Source organism: Urocitellus parryii, chromosome 10 (genome assembly GCF_045843805.1).
Source record: "Urocitellus parryii isolate mUroPar1 chromosome 10, mUroPar1.hap1, whole genome shotgun sequence".
Classification (NCBI taxonomy): domain Eukaryota; kingdom Metazoa; phylum Chordata; class Mammalia; order Rodentia; family Sciuridae; genus Urocitellus; species Urocitellus parryii.
The window spans coordinates 79,256,349-79,282,253 of NC_135540.1; the positions used below are offsets into that span (position 1 = coordinate 79,256,349).

General features: G+C 34.1%; 1 protein-coding gene across 6 annotated transcripts in view; it reads left to right on the forward strand.

Annotated features, from left to right (window-relative positions):
* Positions 1-25,905, forward strand: part of Lin54 (lin-54 DREAM MuvB core complex component) — a 75,188-nt gene that overhangs the window by 31,925 nt on the left and 17,358 nt on the right. For all 6 annotated transcript variants that reach the window (XM_026409011.2, XM_026409014.2, XM_026409012.2 and 3 more), the window contains exon 5: positions 23,435-23,651. In XM_026409011.2, coding sequence (XP_026264796.2) covers positions 23,435-23,651 — 217 coding nt within the window. The remainder of the gene's footprint in view (positions 1-23,434; positions 23,652-25,905) is intronic.

Below are 25,905 nucleotides of genomic sequence, written 5' to 3' on the forward strand. Positions count from 1 at the left end.
AAGTGTGCCCCTTTCAAGGAGTTATGTTGTTTTAATAGTGTGAGAGCCATCCTAAGATTAGTTGGGAGATATTACTATTTTCAAGGATGTTTGGATTTTCCTGTTCATAAAGACTTTCTTTGGCTTCTCATTGCTTATAGGATATAGTTCTCACCTTGTCTACATGTTGGACCTAGGAGTTTTAATAAATACTAATGCTTGGTTCTCATATGCAGAGATTCTATTGTATTCTTTCTGGAGTTTGGCCTGATATCAGAATTTTTTAAAGCTCCCTAAGTAGTTCTAATGGTAGCCTAGATTGAGAGAGCCTCATCCTAAATAAGTTGAGATTCATATTTTTAAAAAGAAGATTCTAGCTGGGTGCACACCTATTTCCCAGAGAAGTGCAGCTTGCCTGACAGCTTGTCCTTAGTATCCTTCCTCTGCCATTTTGATAGCTCCATCCATTTTCTTTCTTTCAGAATTTTCCAGGCTGAGACCAGTTTCTGTGTTCATGTATTCCCTAAACTCTGAGGATATGTGTTAGGTACTCCTAAGAACTTTGACTGCATTTAATTCTGGTGGCTAGACCAAGATAGCTTGAGAGTTTGTTAATCTTAGTTGCTAACTGATGATTCATAAGTCAGTTTCTCCTCTTTTCCAGTTATCACCCATTCCTAGACGTTTTCTTGGTTCACTCCTGCTGTAAAGCCCTACTATTCTCTATATTTATGAATTCTCTTCTCCTAATTTTTTTTTTTTTTTTTTTTTTTAAAGAATAGAAGGTAAGTGATAGGGATGCTATCTTTTAGTAAGTCTGGAATGAATGTCATGTCCTTCTTTTTAGAGTAAATGGAAGTTTACAGTTTGTAGTTCTCAGCTTTGGAGCCTTACTTCAGCCATATTTTGAGACAGGAGAAAACATCTCATATCTTAGTCTAGAGAGGGAAGATAGAAGGAATAGCTGATTTGGACAAAAACATATTTAGTTCTTAGACATAATTGTCATTGAATCTGCACTGATTATCTACAGGAGGATGCCTAATAGGAAGCTGAGTGGAGGCAGTGACTAAAAATATGGATATAAATAAGATCACCCAAGGAGCTTTCAGTTGTATGTAGAGTGAAAAGAGAAACAGGACTGAACCACAACATATAAAGTGTCTTAAAAGGCCCAATGGAAGAGAATTAATGACAAGAGAGGTAGTAAGAAAAACTTCATGAAGGGTGTGAAAGGAAGGATATTCAGGAATGTCACTGAATGTTGAGAAAGACAGTAGAATGAATCAGATATAACTTTCCTATTTACATATATGAATAGAATATAATACAGCCAGTGTAACTCCACATCATGTATAACCACAAAAATGGGAAGTTATACTCCATGTATATATGATAGATCAAAATAGATTCTGTCATGTATAACTTAAAAGAACAATTTTTAAAAAATCCTTCACACAAAAAGTGAACTTGGCCAAATCTACATGGGATAAATTGATCAAAACTGAATACACACCTACAAATGTAAAACTGGGAAAATCTGAATAAAGTCTCTGATCAATGGATTAAAAAAAAATGATACTGAGCCATAATTGCAAATGTCATGAAAGAGTCAATTAAGAAAAAGACTAAAGCTGGGCATGATGGTACACACCTGTAATCCTAGCAACTCTGGAAGCTAAGGCAAGAGGATTGCACATTCAGTGTCAGGCTTAGCAATTAACAAGACCCTGAAAATATTTATAGTCTCAAAATAAAAAATAGAAAGGGATGGGGATATGTTCAGTGGTACAGCTCCTGTTAGTTATGTCCACAGTATTAGGGGAGGGGAGGACTAAAAAGTAAGGGTTTTCTGGAAATGTACTTGTTGCCATTGATAGCATCAAAACCCCAAAATAAAACAAAACAAAATAACAAAAAAACACCCCAAGCATTTACTGTTCCCTTTCTGCTCACACACACAACCTGACCACCCCTGTCTACCTTGACTCTGCTGGAACTTCTCTCATTATTTATCCTTTTTTTTCTTTTTCTCATACATTTCCATTTATTTTCATTCATCACTTCTCAAAGTGATTTAGCATCCTTTTTTTTTTTTTTACATCTTCATACATGTATTTTGTATGATGAGGATCTCCTTTCACTATCCTTGCTATTTCCTATCTAGAGATAATTTTTCTCCCTTGCTCTCCCTCCCAACCCCATTTTGAGTCACCCCCCTTATATCAGAGAAGACATTCAGCATTTGTTTTTTGGGGATTGGCTAACTTCACTTAGCATAATTTTCTCTAATGCCATCAATTTTCCTGCAAATGCCATTATCTTATTTCTTTTTTATTGCTGAGTAATATTCCATTGTATATAAATGCCACATTTTTTTTTTTTATCCATTCATCCACTGAAGGACATCTAGGTTGGCTCCACAGTTTAGCTGTTGTAAATTCAGCTGCTATAAACATTGATGTGGCTGTGTCCCTGTAATATGCTGTTTTTAGGTCCTTTGGGTATAGTCCCAGAAGAGGAATAGCTGTGTCAAATGGTGGTTCCATTCCCAGATTTCCAAGAAATCTCCATACTGCTTTCCAAATTGGCTGCACCAATTTGCAGTCCCACCAGCAGTGTATGAGTGTACCTTTTCCCCCACATTCTTGCCAGCACTTGTTGTTGTCTATCTTCATAATAGCTACCACTCTTACTCTGGAGTGAGATGGTATCTTAGAGTAGTTTTAATTTGCATTTCTCTGATTGCTAGAAATGATGAATATTTTTTCGTATATATTGTTGATTGATTGTATATCCTCTTCTGAGAAGTGTCTGTTTAGGTCTTTGGCCCATTTATTTATTGGATTATTATTATTATTATCATTTTTGTGCTTATCTTAGCTCTTTATACACCCTAGAGATTGGAGCTCTATCTGATGAGTGAGGGGTAAAAATTGGTTCCCAGGATATAGGCTCCCTATTCACCTCACATATTATTGCTTTTGCTGAGAAAAAACTTTTTAGTTTGAATCTGTCCCATGTGTTGATTCGTGGTTTTAATTCTTGTGCTATAGGCGTCTTATTAAGGAAGTTGGGGCCTATCCCCACATGATGGAGATTAGGGCCTACTTTTTCTTCTATTAGAGTCTCTGGTTTAATCCCTAGATCCTTGATCCATTTTGAGCTAACTTTTGTGCTGGTGAGAGAAAGGGATTCAATTTCATTTTGATGCATATGGATTTCCAGTTTTCCCAGAAACATTTGTTGAAGATGCTATCCTTTCTCCAGTGCATGGTTTTGGCACCTTTGTCTAATATAAGGTAGTTGTAATTTTGTGGGTTAGTCTCTGTGTCCTCTATTCTGTACCATTGGTCTACTAGCCTGTTTTGGTGCCATATTTATCCCTTTTTATATTGGGTACCACCACAAGACCCAGACTCTTGGTCATCTTTTATTTCCCTTATCTAATCCCCTAAAGGCTCTCAGTATCTTCTGTTCCATTTTCTATCTGTCCCTTTCTTGAAATCCTTTGATGTGTCCTCTCAGAATAATCCCTTAAATCCTCAGCTTTTTTACTGAATATCCCTTTTCTCTTCTTGACCAAATGGATATTTGGCTCTCTTCAAGTATACTTATTTCATAGCAGATCTCTAAGTGTTGGCTGTTTTTCTCTTTCAGACCTTACACCACCGAACCTGAAAGGGGAGGTAGAAGGGTAGGTGATTCCCCTGTTTCTCATTACAATTTCAGACCATTCTCATTTCCTTTTCCATCTTTGAATCTAATATCACTAGGTTCAAAAGTGGGAAATAAAGCGTGTCCAGTGTTTTCTCAATTTAATTGAAATTTTAGTTGTCTCTTATTTCAGGACAGATGTCTTTTGTTATATTTATTTTCTAACGTAATCTTATTTCATAAATATTGATTAGACACATAAATAATTATTAAGCTAATAAAAATATAGCTCTGCTTTCTTTTTGCTCTACTTTCTTTTTGCTTTTTTTTTTATTACTTTCTTTTTGCTCTAGATTTTAGCAATGTTATCTTCTACTTACTGGCTGTTAATGTCACTTTTGTTCTATAATCTTATTCTTTTCTGTTAGTATTGTTTTATTCATAGTTTTTTTCAGTTTATTTCAGAAATACAATGTGGTTTAGCATGGAAATTTCTACCCATCTAATATATAACATTAGTAGACAAAGGAAAATAAATTTTGATAATCTCAGTAAATGCAGAAAAATCCTTAATAATATCCAATCTTCATTTTGATTAAAAAAATACTTGAAACAATCAAATAGGACATTCTCATAATTTGAAAACAGAGAAAAATACATCAAACTTTATGTAATGGTGTAGTGTGGAATGAGGCTACCTGGGTATCTAGCTCAGTGGTAGAACACTTGTCTAGCATGCAAATGGCCTTGTGTGTTCAGTCTTAAAAGTCAGCCCCATCAAAATGATAATAATAATGATAAAGATGTGGTATATATATATGTGATTTCTAGCATATTCAATAATACCTTTTTTATAGTTTCTAGCTCTACTGAAATTTCTCTTGTGGTCACCATGTGTTGACTGCCTTTCCCACTAGGCTGTCATCATATTAATCATAGTTATTTTGAAGTGCCTATCTGATAGGTGCAACATCTGGGTCATCTCTGAGTTTGGCTCTCATTTTATCACTGGAATGGCCATCTGGATTTTTAAATTTTAATAGTTTTGAAACTTAGAGTATAAGAAAAGTTATAGGTAGGATAACTTTTTTATAGAATATAAAAGCTGACGTAGCACAGAGTGAATCCAGGATGATGGTTCATAACAAATCTGATCAAAAATAGTTCAGGATAGTTGAGCTTTTAGAGAACTGAAATTCAAAGAACTTAAGTATTTTCACAGCTTAGATTCTGAAAAGTTGGATTAAAGAAATGAGGGTTAGTTAGAATTCTAGAAAATCTTTTCTCACAATATATTGGTCTTATTAAAGTACATAAATCTTCCTAAAATTTAGGGTCTATTCACACTTTATGTAATCCTAAGTACTGTTTTTTTTTCTTAATATTTTTATGGTGAACATGCTTATATCTTGAGAAAACCCTCTTTACTTTTTTGAGGATGTGCAAGTTCTCTTAGACATCCTTGTATGCATTTTATAATATTTTTTACTCTCCCACCCAGGAGTGTTTTTGAATTTGGTTTTGCAACAAATCTCCCCTGTTTTCTTTGTCTGTAGCCATTTAGGATGTAGAATGTACTTGATTGCCATGTGAGGAATTTCATGGCATAAGCTATGTACATATGGTTAAGTAAATCTTTTAAGTCTCTGGTTTCTATCGCTAGTATAACTTTTTGAATGCCTCCTCCTTCTGGGTCTTGTAGCTGAAATAGAATTCTATGAAACTTTCGTAATTAAATTCCAGATTGAACATTTTGCCAAAGTTACTTTATCATATGCTTATCTATCCCTCCATCCATTAATCATCTTATTTTTTTAAATGTCTTCCAGAGTAAATTGTCCACATCCAGTATACCTCTCCCTAGATAGTTCACAAGTATTTCCTTAACTAGAATTCACTATTTGTCTGTCTCAAGGTTTTTTTTTTGGGGGGTGGGGTGGGGTGGGGTTGTTACATATACTGAAATATGTTGAAAAATTTTTCCTTTCCAATACATTTATACATTTTGTAATATTTAAATGATTTTAAGCACCTACTCAAACATTTATCATTTTATGGTGAAAACATTAAAAATCATTTATTCTGGCTTTTTGAAATGTACAGAACATTTTTGTTGTCTATAGTCACCCTGCTATGAAATAGCATACTAGAAAATATTACTGTTATCTATGACTTAGTATCCATTGGTCAACTTTTCCCTATCCTCACTTCCCCCTTAGTCTCCCTACCTCTTGATAACTACCATTCTAGTTTCAACTTCTCTGAGATCAACATTTTTATATTCCACATATTTGTGAAATCATGCCATACCTGTCTTTGTGTCTGAAGTATTTCACTTAACAAAATGATGTCCAGTTCCATTCACATTGTCCCAGATGACAGGATTTCATTAACTTTATGACAGAATAGTGTTTTATTGTGTAAATGCACCACATTTTACTTATCTGCCCATCATTTGATGGACACTTAGGCTATTTCTATTCCTTGGTAATTGTGAATAGTGCTACAATAAACATGTGAGTGCAGATATCTCTTCAGCATACTGGTTTTATTTGCTTTGGATATGTACCAGGTAGTGGGATTGCTGGATCATGTGTACTTTTTGTGTGTTGCTGGGTATTGAGCCCAGGCCTCATAGAAGTAGCAAGTGCTCTACTATTAGCTACTCCCCCAGCCTTATCTCTAACTTTTTGAGGCACTACCATACTATTTTTCTAACTGGCTATCATAATTTGCATTTCTAGCAACAGGGTTCCCTTTTCTGTATATCATTGCCAGCACTTGTTATCTTTTGTCTTTTTGATAATAGCCATTCTTACTGCAGTGAGATGATATCTCATTGTGGTTTGGATTTGCATTTCCCTGATAATTACTGATGAATACTTTTTCTACACCTGTTGGCCATTTGTATGTCTGCTTTTGAGAAATGTTTGCTTAGGTCTGTTGCCCATTTTTTAATTAGGTTATTTGTTTTGTGGCTATTCAGTTTTTTAGCTCCTTATGTATTCTGGATATTAATCCTTTGGCAGATACAGTTTGCAAATGTTTTCTCCCATTCTGTAGGTTGTCACTTCATTCTGTTGTTTCCTTTCCTGTATAGATGCTTTTTAATGCGATGTAATCCTGTTGCCTATTTTTGCAATTGTTTCCCGTTTGGTTTTGGAATCTTGTCCAAAAAATTCTTGCTCATCCTAACTTCCTGAAGTGTTTCCCTTTTTTTTTTCTAGTAGTTTTATAGTTTCAGGTCTAGCATGTATGTCTGTAAACCATTTTGAGTTGGTTTCTGTAAATGATAAGTGGTAGGGATTTAGTTCCATTCTTCTGCCTTTGGATATTCAGTTTTTCTCAGCACCTTTAAAAGAATGCTTTCTCTAGTGTATGTTCTTAGCACCTTTGTGGAAGATCAGTTGGCTGTAGCTGCATGGGTTTAGTCCTAGACTCTCCATTCTATTCCACTGGTCTTTGTGTCTGTTTTTATGTCATTACCAGGCTCTTTTTTGTTTGTCTTTTTGGTGCTTGGAATTTAATCCATAGCCTTGCACATGCTAGGTAAGTGCTCTATCACTGAGTATCCCCACCCCAACCATTCTATTTTGATTACTCTAGCTTTTTAAGTATATTTTGAAGTCAGATAGTATCATGCTTTCTGCTTTGTTCTTTTCAATCAAGATTGTGTTAGCCATTTAAGGTCTTTTTGTGGTTCCATACAAAATTTTAGCATTGTTTTTTCCGAGTTCTGTGAAGAATGTGTCATTGATATTTTGATAGAGATTGTATTGAGCCTGTAAATCACTTTAGGTAGGGTGGACATTTTAACAACACAGATCTTCCAATTCATGAACATGAGATAACTTTCCCTCTTCAATGTGTTTAATTTTTTGCAGAGTTGGGACTGCTGGGGCATTGAACAGAGAACTTCGTACATGATAAGCATGTATATACTCTACCACTGAGCTGTGTCCCAGCAGTCTTATAACTTCTATTAGAGATCTTTCACCCTTTTGGTTAAATTTATTCCTGGGTCGTTTTTATTTTATTTTGTTATTATTTTTTGTAGTTAATGGAAATGTAATTGCTTGCCTGATTTCTATTTCAGGTAATTCTCCATTGGCATTTAGCATATAGCTACAGGTTTTTCTATGCTGATTTGTGTCCTGCAACTTTGCTGAATTCATTTATTGGTATAGTTTTTTGGTGGAGTCTTATGTACTTATGTTGAATAAGAGTGGGGAAAGTAGGCATCCTTGTTTTGTTGGATTCAGTTTGCTAGGTTTTTTTTTGTTTTTTTTTTTAAGGATTTTTGCATCTGTGTTCTTTAAGGATATTGACTTGTAGCTTTCTTTTTTAAATTTGTCTGGTTTGGGTATCAGAGGAAAGCTGGTCTTGTAGAGTAAATTTGGGAGAATTATTTCCTCTTTAATATTTTGGAATAACTTAAGGAAAGTTAGTAATAGTTGTAGTTTAAATGTTTGGTTGAAATTGGTACTAAAGCCATCTCGTCTTGGACTTTTTTTTGATGAAAGACTTTTTATTACTATTTCAATCTCATTACATGTTTGCTAGTAGTCTGCACAAGTTTTCTTTTCCTTCATGATTCAATCTTGTAAAAATGTATGTGTCCAGAAATTTGTTTATTTCTTCTAGGTTATAAAATTTGTTGGTGTGTAGTTTACTCACAATCTCTAATGATTCTTTGTATTTCTGTGGTTTCGGTTGCAATACCTCTTTTCATCTCCAATTTTATTTATTTATTTTTCTTTTACTTTTTCTTTTACTCTTTTTCTTAGTCTAGCTAAAGGCTTTCCACTTTTGTTCATCTTTTCAAAGAATCAGCTCTTCATTTGTTCATCTTCTGTATTGCATCTTTAGTCTATATTTCTTTTATTTCTGCTCTGTTTTTTAGTTCTTTCACTAATTTTGGGCTTGGTTCGTTCATGTTTTTCTAATTTTTTGAGATTTAATGATAGGTCATTTGTGACTGTTCCTTTTTGAAATTAATTAATTAATTTTTGTGGTGCTAGAGATTGAATCCAGGGTCTCATGCTAAGTACTTATTCTTTTACTGAGCTACCACCCTAACCTCTCTGGTTTTTTAATGTAGTATTGATTGCTATAAATTTTCCTCTTTGTAATGCTTTTGTTGTATACCATGGGTTTTGGTGTCTTGTGTCCCCATTTTCATTTATTTCAAGAAATTTTAAAATTTCTTTATCTATTGGTTATTTAAGAGTGAATTGTTGAATTTTTATGTATTTGTATAGTTTTCAAAGTATCTTAAAATTATCATAAAAATAGGAAATCAGACAGAGAGAAAAACAGGGAGTATAAAAAACTCTACACTTGTATTCCATTCCTCTATTATCAATTTTTGATATTCCATTTCATATCTTTTTGTATTCCCCATCTTGGCATGAAATATGCTAATCTTTTTTTTTTTTTTTTAACCAGAAGAGAGCCAGGTTGGCTATATTAATGTCATACAAATAATATAAGAACTTGACAAAATCCAATGCTCTTTGGTAATAAAAGCAGTCAATAAACTAGAAATAGAAATTACATCAATACAGTAAAGGCAAAATATGAAAAACTCACAGCCAACTTCATGAAATATGCAAAGCCTTGTTGATGTATTTCCTAGTAAAGGGAAAATGAGTGACTCTCCAAGTTATTAAAATTTCTTTTGTAGCTCAGATAGATTTCAATATTTTTTTCTATTAAGTTGAAGGAGAATTTGATGGGTTTATAGACAATTTCTTTTCAGGCACGGTGATCCAAGCCTGTAGTGTTGGCCCTTTGGTAGGAGGATCGGATCATTTGAGTCCAGGAATTTTAGGGCAACTTGGGAACATGTGAGGACCTAATACTTAATAATTCCCCCTTTTTTTTTTTAACAGTTTGATTTTTGGTATAAAATCAGAAGAAATTCAGTGTATTAATGTGGATTGTTACAGTAAATATCCTTGTGTTCATATATGCTTAGCTGTGAGAACAGTGTTTATATTTATTAAAAAATAGGAATATGGGCTGGGGTTGTGGCTCATCGGTAGAGCGCTCGCTTAGCACATGCGAGCCCTGGGTTTGATCCTCAGCACCACATAAAAATCAATAAATAAAATAAAGGTATAAAAAATTATAAAAAAATTATTAAAAAGATAGGAATATGATTGCTCCTGAACAATCATTTTTACTCTGGCAGTACTTAATATTCATTATGTTTAGAAAAAGTAATTTTTAAAAATAAGTTCCATTCATCTAATAAAAGATGCATTAAACCTTTTTATGTTGTAACGGTCACATTTGTAACATAGTTTTATTGCCTTGGTTAATTGTATTGTTAACCTACTATAGATGAAATTATTTAACATAGAACAGTGACTTTAAGTTTTCAGTTTTTTTAGTTTTTATTTTTTAGTTTTGGGTGGACACAATATCTTTTTTTTTTTTTAGTGTAGTTGGACACAGTATCTTTATTTTATTTATTTATTTTTATGTGATGCTAAGGATCGAACCCAGGGTCATGCACGTGCTAGGCAAGTGCTCTACTGCTAACCCCAGCCCACAAATATCTTTATTTTATATTTATGTAGTGCTGAGGATTGAACCCGGTGTCTCATGCATACTAGGCAAGCTCTCTACCACTGAGCCACAACCCCAGACAAGTTTTCAATTTTTATACACATTTTTGTTTCAGAGAAGCATGATAGAAGAATTTCAAGCATAAAAATGTTACATTAAGATGAAATTTTGAGAGGATGTACAATTACAAGTTCACAGAAGAGAAGGAAAATTAAATTTCTGACTATTAAATAATGGTTTGTGGATTTTTTTTGTTTGTTTGTTTGCTTTTTTTGGTGGTACTGGGGACTGTACCCAGGGGCATTTTACCGCTGAGCTGAATATTGTGCTGACCTGTGGGGTCCTGCTGCCAGGTTTTTAAAAATATTATTGCTAGAAATTTAAAATATCTTAAGCTGAAATACTATAATTAACCTAATGTACTTTTCATCTACCTTTAGAATTAAGAGCTTACCTTATTTTCATATCTGTTTCTAATTTTAAGTTAATTATATTATTTTATCTGTAGATATTTCTTTATGTATAAAAAATTGGGGCTCTTTTTTTCTCCTTGTTTAACAAAAACTTATCTTTCAGTGTTATTAACAACCTATGTTGTATTCACATTTCTATATTTACATTGTATTTGAATTGAAATCCAATCCCATATGTCTATTATAGTTTATAAATGATTAATATTTCTCTTAGTTCATCTCCTTCTTTACTTTTTTTTTTTAATCCAAATTGGGTTGTTTATATACTGTAGTTTGTTATTGGATTCAGCTGATTGCATATCTCTAATCTCTCGATTCTGCCATTTAGTTTGTAGGTTTCCTGGGACCCAGATGGCTCCTGTACCTTTAGACTGTACATGTATTTTGTAGATATTTTCTCCCTATCTATGCTTGCCTTTTCGTTCTCTGAAGAGAACTATGTGTGTGCGTGTGTACGGTGGCAGTAGGGGGTAGTGGGGGTGTGTTGCAGAGCAGACATTTTAAATTGTGATGAAGTTTGACTTACAAAAAAAATTGTGTGTGTGTGTGTGTGTGTGTTGTGCTTTGGGTAGTGTATCTAAAAAGTCATCACCAAACTACCTAAAATTTCTCCTGTGTTATCTTCAAGAAGTTTTTAGTTTTGCATTTTATGCTTAGGTCTATTTTCTGTATGTGCAATGTATAAGATCTGTGTTGAGTTCTATTTTTGGAGTGCTATGTCAGGTGAGTGTTCTGTTGTACCTATATGGTTTGTTCAAAGACTGTTCTTTCTCCACTTAATTGCCTTTGGTCCTTTGTCAAATTTCAATTGACTACATAAGGTATAAGTTCTACTTTTGTGCTCTCCTGTTCATCCACCATCTCTGGTGTTTGCCATTCTAACTGATTAAAAGATCTCTCATAGATCTGTATTTTTAAAAACTAGTCATATCTTTTTGTCTTCTAGATACTTCTGTGTATTCTGATGGCTTTTGTGGTGTTTGCCTTTTTTTCCTTATGACACTTTAAAAATTCATAGTATAATAAAGAAATTATTCCTTTGAATTAATGTGATTATGGACATTTTTCTTAGTAGGCTTTGTTTTTTATTTTGTAGAAATTTCATACTTTAAATTAGTTAAAATGTCCATTTTTAAGTCAAGCTTAGGCAAGTCTTCTTTACTCTTCTATTTAAAAATATTCCTCCATTTTTGGGCTGGGGATAAAGCTCAGTTGGTAGAGTGCTCACCTCCCACGTTCAAGGGCCTGGGTTCAATCCCCAGCACCACCAGGAAAAAAAAAAAAAAAAAAAGGTATGAACTTACCTTAAGTAATAAAAGAAACTCTGAAGTTTGTATAAAAATTATTCTTTGGTTTTATTTATTTATTTGGTATTGAGGATTGAACCCAGGGGTGCTTAACCATTGAGCCACATCCCAGCCCTTTTTTTAAATATTTTTTATGAGATAGGGTCTCACTGAGTTGTTAAGTGTCTCACCGAGTTATTGAGACTGGCTTTGAACTCATGATTCTCCTGCCTCAGCCACCCCAGCTGCTGGAATTACACGCATGCGCTGCTGTGCCTGGCTGTTTCCTTTATTTTTTACACATAACAATTATGTATGAGAACCCAGTGTATTTGCATGCACGTGTAATTCCAGTTACTTGGGAGGCTAAAGTGGGGAGTATCTATCAGTTGAGCCTAGAAGTTGGAGACCAGCCTGGACAATCCTGTGAGAGCTCTTCTCAAAGATGAAAATTAAGTATAAGAACAGATACATTTATTCTTATTTTCTAAACTTCATGAAATGATTAAATTGTTTAGGAAAATTAATGTTTTATTATTTGACTATCATTTGAGTCTTAACTGATTTAAATTTTTTTTGTAATTGTAGATGGATAGAATGCCTTTACTTTATTATTAATTATTAATTAATTTATTTTTTAACATGGTGCTAAGGATCAAACCCAGTGCCTCACACATGCTAGGCAAGTGCTTTGCCACTGAGCTGCAGCCCCAGCCATTCTGACTGATTTTTATAACTGATTTTGCAAGTGAATACCTGGTTTTCTATTCAGTAGCTTATCATGGTAAATATATATGACATCGGATTTACAGTCTTATCCATTTTTAAGTATACAATTTAGTGGTATTAAGTATATTCATATTGTTCTGCAACCATTACTACCATCCATCTCCAAAACTTTTGTTTTTGTAATTTTTTTTTAGTTGTTCAATGACCTTTATTTATTTATACGTGGTGCTGAGAATCGAACCCAGTGCCTCACACATGCCAGACAAGTGCGCTACCGATGAGCCACAGCCACAGCCCTCTAAAACTCTTTTCATCTTATGACACCCAGTTTTTCTACATATTAAACAATAACTTTCATTCTACCCTTCCCTTTCCCATTTCCATGATCTTGTTTACTCTAAGTACCTCAGATAAATGGAATGACACAATATTTGTCTTTTTGCAGTGAGTTTATTTTACTTATCATGATAATGCCTCAGGGTTCATCCACATCATGTCATGTATCAGAATTTTCTTCATTGTATTTATATGTCATATTTTGCTTATTCATTCATTTGCCTAGGGTCACTTCTACTACCTTTTTAGGCTCTTATGAATAATGCTGTTGTTAACATGGGTGTACAATCCTTTAAGACCTTCCTTTTGCTTGGGATGGTGGTGCATGCCTGTAAACCCAGCTACTGGGGAGGCTGAGGCAGGCTGAGGCTGAGAATTGCAAAATTGAGGCCATCCTGGAAAACTGAACAAGATCCTGTCTCAAAATAAAATTTAAAAGGGCTAGGAGTGAAGCTTGGTGGTAGAGCACTTGCCTAACAAGCACAAGGTCATGGGTTCCATTGCCAGTACTACAAAACAAATAAACAGATAGCAATAACATTAACAAAATTCTTTTGAGTATATATCCAAAAGTGTAATTGCTAGATCATATGATGATTCTATTTTTAATTTTTCGAGGGACTGTCATACTGTTTTCTACAGTGGCTGTGTCATTCTGTATTCCCACCAATGTTACAGGAGGGTTCCAATTTCTCTAAGTCCTTTACCAACACTTATCATTATTTATTGTTATTTTTTGGCGGTACGAGGGATTGAACCCAGGGGTACCACTGAGTTATATCTTGAGCTCTTTTTTTTTTTAGTTGTAGTTGTAGAGGGCTGTGGCTGTGTTTAGTTGTATTTGTGGTGCTGAGGGTTGAATCCAGGGCCTCACATGTGCTAGGCGAGCACTCTACCACTGAGCCCCAGCCCCAGCTCCTTGAGCTCTTTTTAATATATTTTGAGACAGGATCTTGTTAAGTTCCCCAAGCTGGTCTTGAACTTGGCAATCCTCCTGCCTCAGCCTCTTGAAATGCTGTTGTTACAGGCATGAGCCACTGTGCTTGCTACTTATTATTTTTTACAGTAACCATTCTAATTGGTGTGAGGTGGTATTTTGTACTTTTGATTCCCATTTTCCTAGTGATTAGAGATAGTAAGCATCTTTTCATGTGCTTATTGGCCATTCTTATTTGGAGAGATGTCTACCCAAGTTCTTTGCCCATTTTTGAATGAGATTGTTTATTTTCTAGAGACAGTTTTATTAGTTTATTTTCCTAGAAAACCTATTACTCTAAATTTAAAAAGAATTAACATTGTCATTTAGTAAAATAGCACTTATAATAAACAAGCATTATGATGCTTTAATTTTTAAATTATTTAAAAAATGTTTTTATGAAAGCATTAGTGGAATTCATTTTGACATAATCATGTATGCATGGAATATAATTTGTTCCATTTCAATATCCAGTGCTTCCTCTTTCTCTCCTCTCCTTCCTACCCCTGTTTCTCCTCTTCTGCACTGCTAGTCTTCCCTCAATTGTTTTTCTTTCTTTCTTTCTTTCTTTTTTTTTTTAGTTTTAGGTGGAAAAGTATAGCATCTTTAATGCACAAAATTTAAAACTTCATGTTCAACTTGTCTATTTTTTTCTTTTATTTTCTGCACCTTTGGTATGGTATCCAAGAAATCATTCTGAGCCAGTGTTATGAAACTTTTGCCTTTTGTTTTCTTTTAGGAATTTTCTTTTAGGAAATAGGTAGATTTAACTTATACATTCAGTTCATGTATCCCCCTCTTTTTTTTTTTTTAAACTGGGTTTGATCCCCAGCATAGCCACACACACAAATACACAAATAGATTATTCATCCTTGTCACTATAGTCCATAACTATGAATAAAAGATAAGTTGGGTTAATAGCCATGAAAAGATGGCAAATAAATGGGTTATACCTATTTTATCTGTCAATAAGTCAGTGTCAAAAGTACTAATGGCCATCTCAAGGTTTGATTCTGTCATTACTAATGTAATACATATAATGTTTATCTATTTATCTTTTCTCCAAACTTTCTCAGTTGTTTCTTTTTTTAGCTTGAAGACATTTTGAAGGTTGTACATTTGCATCTTCATACGTTTATTTCATTTTATTATTTATTTTTTTAATTTTTTATTTTTTAGTTGTAGATGGACACAATATCATTATTTTATTTATTTATTTTTATGTGGTGCTGAGGATCGAACCCAGGGCTTCACACATGCTAGGCAAGTATTTACTACTGAGCCACAACCCAACCCATATTATTTATTTTTTAATGCACTACTGGTGATAGAACCCAGGTGTGCTCTATCACTAAGCTACACCGCCCCCATTCCTTTTCATTTTTTCAGATAAGAGTCTCCATAAGTTGCTAAGGCTAGCTTTGGACTTGTGATCCTTCTGCCTTAATCTCTTTAGTAGCTGGGGTTACTGGTGTACATCACCATGCCCGGCAGGTTTATTTAATTTTTAAATAAATTTATAAATAAACTTATAGTTTATGTAAACATAGTCATGGTGATAAACTCTATAAACAGTCACAGATTTTATGAAAATTTTATGATATGTGTCCTTACAAATGCAGTGCATTTTGATAATGATTGAGCCTTATTTATATCTATATTCCTAAACTTACCAAGTGAAAAAGACTGGTAATTTTTAAAGTAAAAGAAGAATGTTTTATTTCTCTTTTTATTTTAGGTATATCTGTAATTAAGGATTTTTGGCATTTGCCAATTAGAAAATAATGATCAAAGAAATCTTAAGTTATTATATCTCTAAATAGAAATAGCTTAGGAAATAATGTATATTAAAAAATCTTTCACTGGGCACAGTGGTATGATTCCTGTACACTCTGGAGGCTGAGATCGGCAAGTCCAAGTACAGCTTCAGCAACTTAGTGAGGCACTAAGCAACTTAGTGAGACCCTATCTAAAAATAAAAAAAAAATAAAAAGATCTGGTTGTAGCTCAGTGGTAAACCCCCTGGGTTTAATTCTCAATTGTGATGGGGGGTAATTGGAAGAGGGTTCTGGGGATCACATCCATCAATGAGCTACATCCCCACCCCACTTTTGGTACTGGTGATTGAACCCAGGGTTGATTTACCACTGATTGACATCCCCAGCCCTTTTTGTTTTTGTTTTGTGATAGGTCTCTAAGTTGCCTGGGCTGACCTTGAACTTTCAATCCTCCTGCTTTAGCTTTCCAAATAGCTTAGCTTTGAGGCCAACCACTAATACATATTTAACATAGTTATTTTGAATTTAAATTGGGACAGTTTTTAACCTAGCTGTTGAAGATGTAGTTCAGACCTGGCATGGTTACGCAGTCCTGTAATCTCAGCTCTTTGGGAGGCTGAGGCAGGAGGATCACAAATTCAGGGCCAGCCCAGGCAACTAAGCAAGACCCTGTCTCAAAAAAATTTTTTAAAGTGTGTGTGTGGGGGGTGGGGTACTGGGGTTATATTTCAGGGGTAGAGTTCTTTCCTAGTATGTGTGAGGCCCAATATTCAATCCTTAGTGCCACCGGGGGGAAAAAAATAGATGTCTCTTGGGAAATAAAATGTACATGAAGTGGAATATGTTTAGAGAAGCATTCATATGGAATTTTCATGCCACTGTAATTAAAGGAAGGGGAAGATCTATGACAGTTCTCTCAAGCAATGAAGCATCATTTTAATGCTTCTTTTACTAGTTTTAAGCATTAACTTTATGTTACTTAGTACTTTAGATATTAAAATATTTGCCTTATTTGGTGGTTGCCAAAGGGGTAATGCACTACTCTTTATAAACATAAATATGTTTATAAAGAGTAGTGCAAGGGAGATTCTTTGGTGATAAGGAATTTTGTGTTCTGATAGTGGTATTGATTACATGAATATACAAATGACAAAATTACCCATATGAATTTTAAAAAACACATATAAAAACTGATAAAATCTGAATATAGTCTGTTCTATAGTTTAGTCAGTGATGTTTTACCAAACATCAGTTTTCTGGTTTTGATAATATTCAATGGTTAGTAAAATGTTAGTCTTTTGGAAGAAGCTAGGGAGAGGTTATAGGGGTTAGTGTAGTAACTTCTTGTGAGTCTGTAATTATTATAATATTTAGTGTATTAATTAATTAATAATGTTTAGTACATTAATTAAAAATTACTTCTGTGTTTCTTAATGGCAGGTGTTTGACTTTCATTCTTAACAGAATTGTCAGTGACTGGATGCTATTTAACTCTTTTTAAATTCTCCCAGAAAAGTACCATTTTGACATTTTCTGTAATTTAATTACTTAACCAAAGTCATTTCCACAACTTGTGGAAACTAGATTAAAACCTCAAAAGTCTGAATGTTCTGTTTTGGCTGCAGAATCAGCATGTTGCAGATCAACATTCTCACCAAGAATAACTAAAAAGCAGAATTAAATTTGTTTTTTTAATATATATATTTATATATATGATTTATTTTTACATGGTGCCAAGGATTGAACCCAGTGCCTCACACATGCTAGGCAAGCACTCTACCAATGAGCTGCAACCCCAGACCCTAAATATGTTTTAATAATCTCTTTGAAGGCATTGGAGACATACCAGGGGAGCCAGGATTTCAGAGGCCACCATCTTGAATTAAGGGGAACCTAAAGAGGTTACTTATGTTCAGTGAGAATTGGCCCCCTAAGACATTGGCTGAGTTGTAAGTTGTGGCTGAAAGATTGAAAAGGTGAGCAGAAAGTGGTCATGGAAAGATTGAGGAGCTGAGCAGATCTGTCTGTCTTACAGGTCATGTGGACAAAATCTTGGGTTTAGGCTCCAACAAGGAGAAGGAACCCTCACATTCAAAGTTTTCTAGTGTTATATGAAGGAAAAGAGGGCTAGATACAAACAAGGCTTCACAAGGATTGAAGTCAACTTGAGATGGCCTCAATTTGTGATTGGCTTGGGAAAATATGCCCTTAACTCTGAACTACATTCCTAAAGCCAAAGTGAATTCTCTCTTGAAGCATATAGCATAATTCAGAGCCTGAAATTATCTCCTTAATTTTTTTTAACAGTAAACAGTCTTCAGTCATACAGGAGACTAGACCAAATTATTCAAATCCAAGATATACTGGTAAAGGAATTATGAGACTCAGACTTGAATAAATAAGATTGATGTATTAAAAAATTTATTTAGCAAGATGAACAATTTCAGCAGTCAAGTAGAAACTATGAAAAGGAATCAGATGAATATTTTAAACTCCAAACTGATATAAGAACTCAGTAGATGAGTTTATCAACAGATCAGATACAGATCAAGAAAGCGTTAGATATTTTGAAACTTTCTCATCAGTAGACCCACACTTAAGGAAATCCCACAGTGAATTATTAAAGCAGTAGGAAAATGATCCCAGGCATGCAGCAATAAGGGTAAGTTTAGAGAAGTAACTAAATGAATATCTTTTTAAAAAAAAATATTTTTAGTTTTAGATGGACAAAATAACTTTATTTATTTTTTTATGTGGTGCTAAGGATCAAATGCAGTGCTTTACACATTTGAGGCAAGTGTTCTACCACTGAACCACAATCTCAGCCCCTAAATGAATAGCTCATAAAGTTTAAATTATATAAAATTAAAATATTTAATAGTAGCAACAAAGTTGGAACAAAAAGTAAATGGATATAGTGTTCTCTGTTTCTTTTATTCAGTAGTATGTGAAGTACTAACTTATATTCCTACATTTTATATTATAATATCTAGCATAACCATTTAAAGAAAAGTAACGTAATATATAAGTAACAAGCTAATATGGGGGAAATGAATTAATAACTTTTTCTTTTTTACTTTCTTTATGGTGGTAAATTTATACCCCTAACCCCAATAAAATATTTAGTCCAAAAGAATGCAAGAAAAGAGAGAAAAAGGAACAGAAGAGGTAGTTCAAATGGAAGATAGTATACTGATTTATTTAAATCCAAATATTTAATTACACTAAATGTAAAGACTTACATAATATTAAAAATATATTCAGTTCTGATTTTTTTCTTAAAGAAAACCAGTTATGTACAGCTTGCAGTTATGACTTCATGTTTAGGATACATTAAAAATTGAATATAAAGAGAGGAAAAAAGAACATTGATAAAAGAAATTGAAAAAGACACAAATAAATGGAACAATATCTCATGCTCATAAATTGGAAGAATTAGTATTGTTCAAATGTCCATATTACCCAGAGCAATCTACAGATTCAGTTCAACCCCTTCAACATCCCAATGGCATTCTTCACAGAATGAAAAACAATTCTAAAAAAAATCCTGAGGTTCATAAGGAATCATGAAGATCCCAAAGCCAAAAGAATTCTGAGAAAGAGAAATCAGAGGCATCACACTTCCTGATTTTAAATTATATTGTAAAGCTATAATAATAAAACAGTATGGTATTGGCATGAAAGCAGACACATAGACCAGGGGAACAGAATGGAAAGTCCAGAAATAAATACAAATGTATATTCAACTAAGTTTTGACAAGAGGACAATGGGAAACAAACAGTTTTTAGTAAACAGTGCTGGGAAAACTAGATTTTCACATACAAAAAAATGAAATTGGATCCTTATACTATGCACAAAAATCAATTAAAAAAATCAACTCAAGGTGGATTAAAGACCTAGATGTAAGAGCTGAAACTATAAAACTCCTATAAGAGAACCTAGGGAAAAAGCTCCTGGATATTGGCCTTGACAATGATTTGTTTTTGGCAGGGGGATATTGTACCAAAAAAATCATGCTACAATAAAATAAATAATAAATGGGAATCCATCAACCTAAAAATCTTAGTAACAAAGAAGACAACAAATGAATTGACAGCCTACAGATTGGGAAGAAATGTTTATAAGTCATATATCTGATAAGAGGTTAATATCTAAAATATATAAAGATCTCATATAACTCAATAATAGAAACATAAATAACTCAATTATCAAAATGGGAAAAGGGTCTGACCACACTTTTCTCCAAAGAAGATATAAAAATGATCAACAGCCAGATATGGTGGCAAACACCTATAATTTCAGGTATTCAGGAGGCTGAGGCAGGAGAATCACTAGGCCAGCCAGCAACTTAGTGAGTCCCTCAGCAATTTGACAAGACCCTGTATCAAAATTTAAAAATTGAAAAGGACTGGAGATGCAACTTAGTGATACCGCACCTTTGGGTAATCCCTAGTACCAAACAACAACAAAAAAAGCAGACTTATAAAAGGTAATCAGCATCATTAATTGTTAGGGAAATGTAAATCAAAATCACTGTGAAATGCCATCTCATGCCCTTTAGAATGGCTGTAAATATGGTGATGAGAGAAGGGAATCTTTACACACTGGTGATTGGAATGCAAATTGATGCAGCCATTTTGGAAAACCATATGAAAGTTTCTAAAGAAATTTAAAAGATAAGCTGTTTGGGTTATTGCATACCAGAAATTCAGCTACTTGGGAAGTTGAGATGGAAGTTTGAGATCAGCCTGGGAAAACAGCAAGACTCCACCTCAAGGCTGGGGATGGGGCCATAACAACCATATAGCCCAGCAATCCCTCTTCTGGGCATATGACCAAAGGAAATGAAATCACCAACTTGTGTTCATTGCAGAATTCACAGTAGCCAAGGTGTGTGTGTGTGTGTGTGTGTGTGTGTGTGTGTGTGTGTATATATATTTTACAGTTCTAACTGACCACAATGGATGAATGGATAAAGAAACTGACACTTAAAAATGTGGCATTTATACACAATGGAGTATTACTCTGCACTAAAAAATGACAAAATCATGGAATTTGCAGGGAAATGGATGGCACTAGAGCAGATTATGCTAAGTGAAGCTAGCCAATCCCTAAAAAACAAATGCCAAATGTCATCTTTGATATAAGGAGAGCAACTAAGAACAGAAAAGGGAGGAGGAGCATGAGAAGAAGATCACCATTAAACAGAGACGAGAGGGGGGAGGGAAAGAGAGAAGGGAAATTGCATGGTAAAGGAAGGAGACCCTCATTGTTATACAAAATTACATACAAGAGGAAATGAGGGGAAAGGGGGAAAAAACAAGAGAGAGAAATGAATTACAGTAGATGGGGTAGAGAGAGAAGAGGGGAGAGGAGGGGAGGCGGGATAGTAGAGGATAGGAAGGGCAGCAGAATACAACAGACACTAGTATGGCAGTATGTAAAAAAAATGGATGTGTAACCGATGTGAATCTGCAATATGTATACGGGGTAAAAATGGGAGTTCATATTCTGCTTGAATCAAATGTATGAATATGATATGTCAAGAGCTTTGTAATGTTTTGAACAACTAATAATAAAAAAATAAAAATGGAAAAGGAAGCAGTATTATCTTTAAAAAAAAAAAGAAACTGACACTTTCACTCATACACTGGAATAGTATTTAACCTTAAAAAAGAAAAATCTTGCCATTTACCACAACATGGATGAAACTGGAGGGCATTAAGCCAAGTGAAATAAGTCAGACATAGAGAAGTATTGCATGATCTCACTTTATAGAATCTAAGAAAAATCAAATATACAGATAGAGAATAAAACAGTGTTTGCCACTGGCAGCCATAGCAGAGGAAATAGGGAAATGTAGGTCAGATGATACAATGTAGCAAATATGTAGGATGAACAAAGTGTGGGAACCTAATAGAATAAGGACTATAGGTTTTATACTGTATTTGGGATTCTTGTTAAATTAAGATTTTAGTTTTTTTACCCCAACAAAAGTGGGCACTCATGTGAAATGATGAATATATTAATTGTCCCACCTTAGTAACCATTTTACTGTCTGTATACATAACCTTATGCTGTATATCTTAAATATACACAGTAAAATTTTATTTTAAAAAAAGATAATATGTCTAGGTGTGATGGCTCATGTCCATAATCCCAGGGACTCTGGAGGCTGAGGCAGGAGGATTATGTGTTCAAAGCCAGCTTCAGCAAAAGCAAGGCTCTAAGCAACTAGAGACCTTGTCTCTAAATAAAATTCAAAATAGAGCTGGGGATGTGGCTCAATGGTCGAGTGCCCTGGAGTTCAATTCCTGGTACCCCCCACCCCCCAAAAAGAAGATAATGTGCCAGCTAAAATAAACCAGTCCCTGTACTTGTGCTGTGCTACACTTACCTTTCAATGTAGTCGCTAGATTTAAAACCAGTTAATGTATGTAGAATTTTTAGTACTTCCCCCAATGCATACCAAATAGCCAAAATATATAAGTATATGCACACATATGTACATATATGTGTGTGGGTTTGTGTGTGTGTATATATGGCAAGGATTGTATCTTGCACTATTGACTACTGTACATTTAAATCTTCTTTTCAGGGCCTCTGCCTAATGACAACATGTGAATTATTTTTTGCAGAAGTAATCTCCTTTGACTGCAGAGTTTTCAAACTAAATGACATTCTCCTTTTTGTTTTTACCTGGGCTTTTATGAAAATGTTCAACAATTTCAGAATTCTTCTTTCATAAATAGTTATCTTCATGGCGAATATAGACTTCCTCCATTATATTTCAATTGTCTTTTAGCATGAGGGCTTTATGTAGAAAAGGTGGGGACATAAACCGTTATAAAACAATACCATACAACAGTTCTTTGCTTAGTTCTTTGCTTTGGATGCCTGTGTGCTATATATTAGTCATAACATAAATTAGGGACATCTCAGAAGTCTAGTTAACTCAGCTCTTTTTTTTTTAAGCTTTTGCAGAAGTCTCATCAGTTTTTGTCTGACTGAAGGAAAGGATTAATATTAAAATAATGTATTGACTGAGATCTGATTTATCTAAAACTGGTTAGTTTCTCTGTACAAACAAAATGGGGTAATTTTGGGCTGAATTTGGCATCTTGCTAGTGGGTATTGTGGTACATGGGGAGTGGGTATTATAAGTCTCTCAGAATTGACTAGACTTTAATAAGGGTATAAGATGGGCTTTTCTTTTTCCTTTAGAACATAAAATTTATTATGGTTAATTTCGTGGTAATACCTATATCTCTTTTTCTCTCTATTGAATATAGTGCTTAATTCTGTGAGTTTTAAAAATATTCCTTGTGAATTTTACCTGATAGTAACAAGACTGTGTAAGTTTTTGCAAATTAAGTAATAATTTCTTTATAGCAAATTTTCTGACCTGGAGTACTGAGGAAGTTGACTACTAGAAATGGAGGGTAGAACTCATTAATTTTGTTTTCACTCCTGTATTCATTACTATTCTTTTTCATTTCTCTTTGAACAGGTTGTTCTTTTCAACAGCTTTTGATGAAATACAGGAGCATTCTTTATTACTTGAGCAATCATCATAAGTTAAAAGAATAGGAAAGTTAAATCCCAGATTAATGATAGCCATGTTGTGTTGTATTGTTTACTAGGCAGTGAAATCAGCTGTGCAGACCATCACTGTTGGAGGAGTGAGCACATCACAGTTTAAGACAATTATTCCTCTGGCAACTGCTCCCAATGTCCAGCAGATTCAAGTGCCTGGAAGCAAGTTTCATTATGTCCGACTTGTTACTGCCACAACAGCCAGTAGCTCAACCCAGCCAGTTAGTCAGAATCCCAGTACAAACACTCAGCCTCTTCAGCAAGGTTAGTAACCATTTTTTTAAAAAAAAAAAAATAGTAATGGATGCTTTTAACATTATTAAAGAACATTGGTCCTTTTCTTGCTGAAATTCTGATTTGATTGTGGCATTTCAGCTGATAGTTTGAATCAGCAGTGAAATAAAATCATAGTTGTATACAACTGTGGTATTGCATTATACTAGAAGTTGGTAGCTGGAGGTGTGCTATAATACCAGATAATCATAATTATTTATTTGTGATTGTCTATTTTGATACTGGTCTAAAAACCTACTATTGATGCCATTGGAATAGATTTAGATGGAACCAAATTATTTATTTCAGTTTCTGAGCTATGAAGCCCCTTGATAGTGTTGAAATAGGCAAGGGTATAAATAAGAACTTAATACTGTATTTAATTTTATTTTGAGTGATACTTGTTTTGAATCTAGTTAATAAAAAGTGACTAAAATGTTCCATTAATTTGTCTAGTTGTATTTTTTTTTCTAGAAGATATTTCTTTGTTTTCCTTCTGTTTTCTTTGTGTTTAACCCTCCTACATCTGATACACATACACAGACACATGTGTAACCTTTCTTATGTCTGTCTACTTTAAAAAAAAAATTGGTATGAAAGAGGGCTGGGGTTGTAGCTCAATGGTAGAGTGCTTGCCTAGCATGTTTGAGTCACTGGGTTCGATTCTCAGCACCACATATAAATAAGTAAATAAAAATAAAGGTCTATTGACAACTAAAAAATATTGTAAAAAAGATTGTTATGAAAGGATCAGAATAGTTAATAGTTGAAGGTCTAAGTTTTTCTTTGGAAGGCTGCTTTTTATTCTAGCAATGTAAAAATGTAACGGATGGCTAATGGATGACTTACTGTTTATTAGAAGTAAATCAGCTGGGGATGTTAGCTCAGTGGTAGAGCACTTGCCCAACATGCAGTAGGTCCTGGGTCCTGGGTTCTCACACCATAAAACAAAGAAGTCAGTAGAAGAATTAAAGATTAGTTGGTTCATCTTTTCATTTATTAAGTGATCAGAAATTTGGAGCTACCTACTGCTGATAAGTAGTTCAACTATAGGAAACTGTACAAGAAAAGAAACTTTCTTTTTCAAATCATTGAAGGGAGAAAATGGAATAGATAGTATTTTAGTATGTGTTCTACCAAATTAGATATACCAAATTGTACTTTCTAATCCCTTTTTAAGCTGACATTGAAAGAAAATATTTATTGTAGCATTCTTAATGAGAGGAAAAATGAAACTTGCATATTATTGGCTAAGGGAGTCAAGTTTTATATTCTCTCAATACTTTAAACTTAGCAAAGACCAAGAGAAATGCTACAAACCCATCTACTTAGATATCATGCTGATATAAAGAAGTCATTAGATTCTGTTGATTATATATAATGTGTGTGTTTTTTTATATTCGTATAGTTTACTGAGAGCCCATTTCCCATGCGGTGCTAACCTTCATTAACTCATAAGAATAAGGCTTTGGTATAAGTGATCCAGGAAGGTGGAGAAATGGGTTGTATTTCATAAGTCTGATGTATTTACTGGTACCTTTTTATTTTCAACTTTATGTCCATCTTTCTGCCCCTCTCTGCTTTTTTTCTCTTGTCCTTCTGGCAATCCCTATCCTACCCTCTGCTTCCTGGCTTCTTCCTTTTTTGCACTCCACCTTTAGTGTTGCTTCTTTGTTCTCCCCTCTTTCCCTCTGCCTCTTTCCCCTTCCTTTCTTTATACTCCTTCTAACCCACTCACATACACAACCATCCATTTAATTTCCCTAATTTCCACCTTATTTTTCTCTTTTTGTCTTTCTCTCCTGTCCCATAAAAGATTTGTCTGTATAAAATATGTTATTTTACAGAAATGATGACTAGAGATACACTAAATAGTTGCTGTAGTTCCTCAGATATATTGTATCTTTCTAAGGATATAATTTCCTATAAAGGATTTACTTAAATGCAGAAAGGAATTAAGTTCACCTTGTATACTCCCCTGTCCTCCAGAGTTTTATAAAAACCAATGTTCAGGAGCTGGGGTTGTGGCTCAGTGGTGGAGTGCTCGCCTAGCATGTGTGAGGCACTGTGTTCAATTCTCAGCACTACATATAAATAAATAAACAAAATAAAGGCCCATCAACATCTAAAAAAATTTTTTAAAAAAACCCCCAATGTTCAAAGGCTCTGTGTATTAATTACTGACTTGCTGGCAGGCAGCGTAAAAGGACCAGGATAGTACTTAGTTGACCTCTTCAAAATGAAA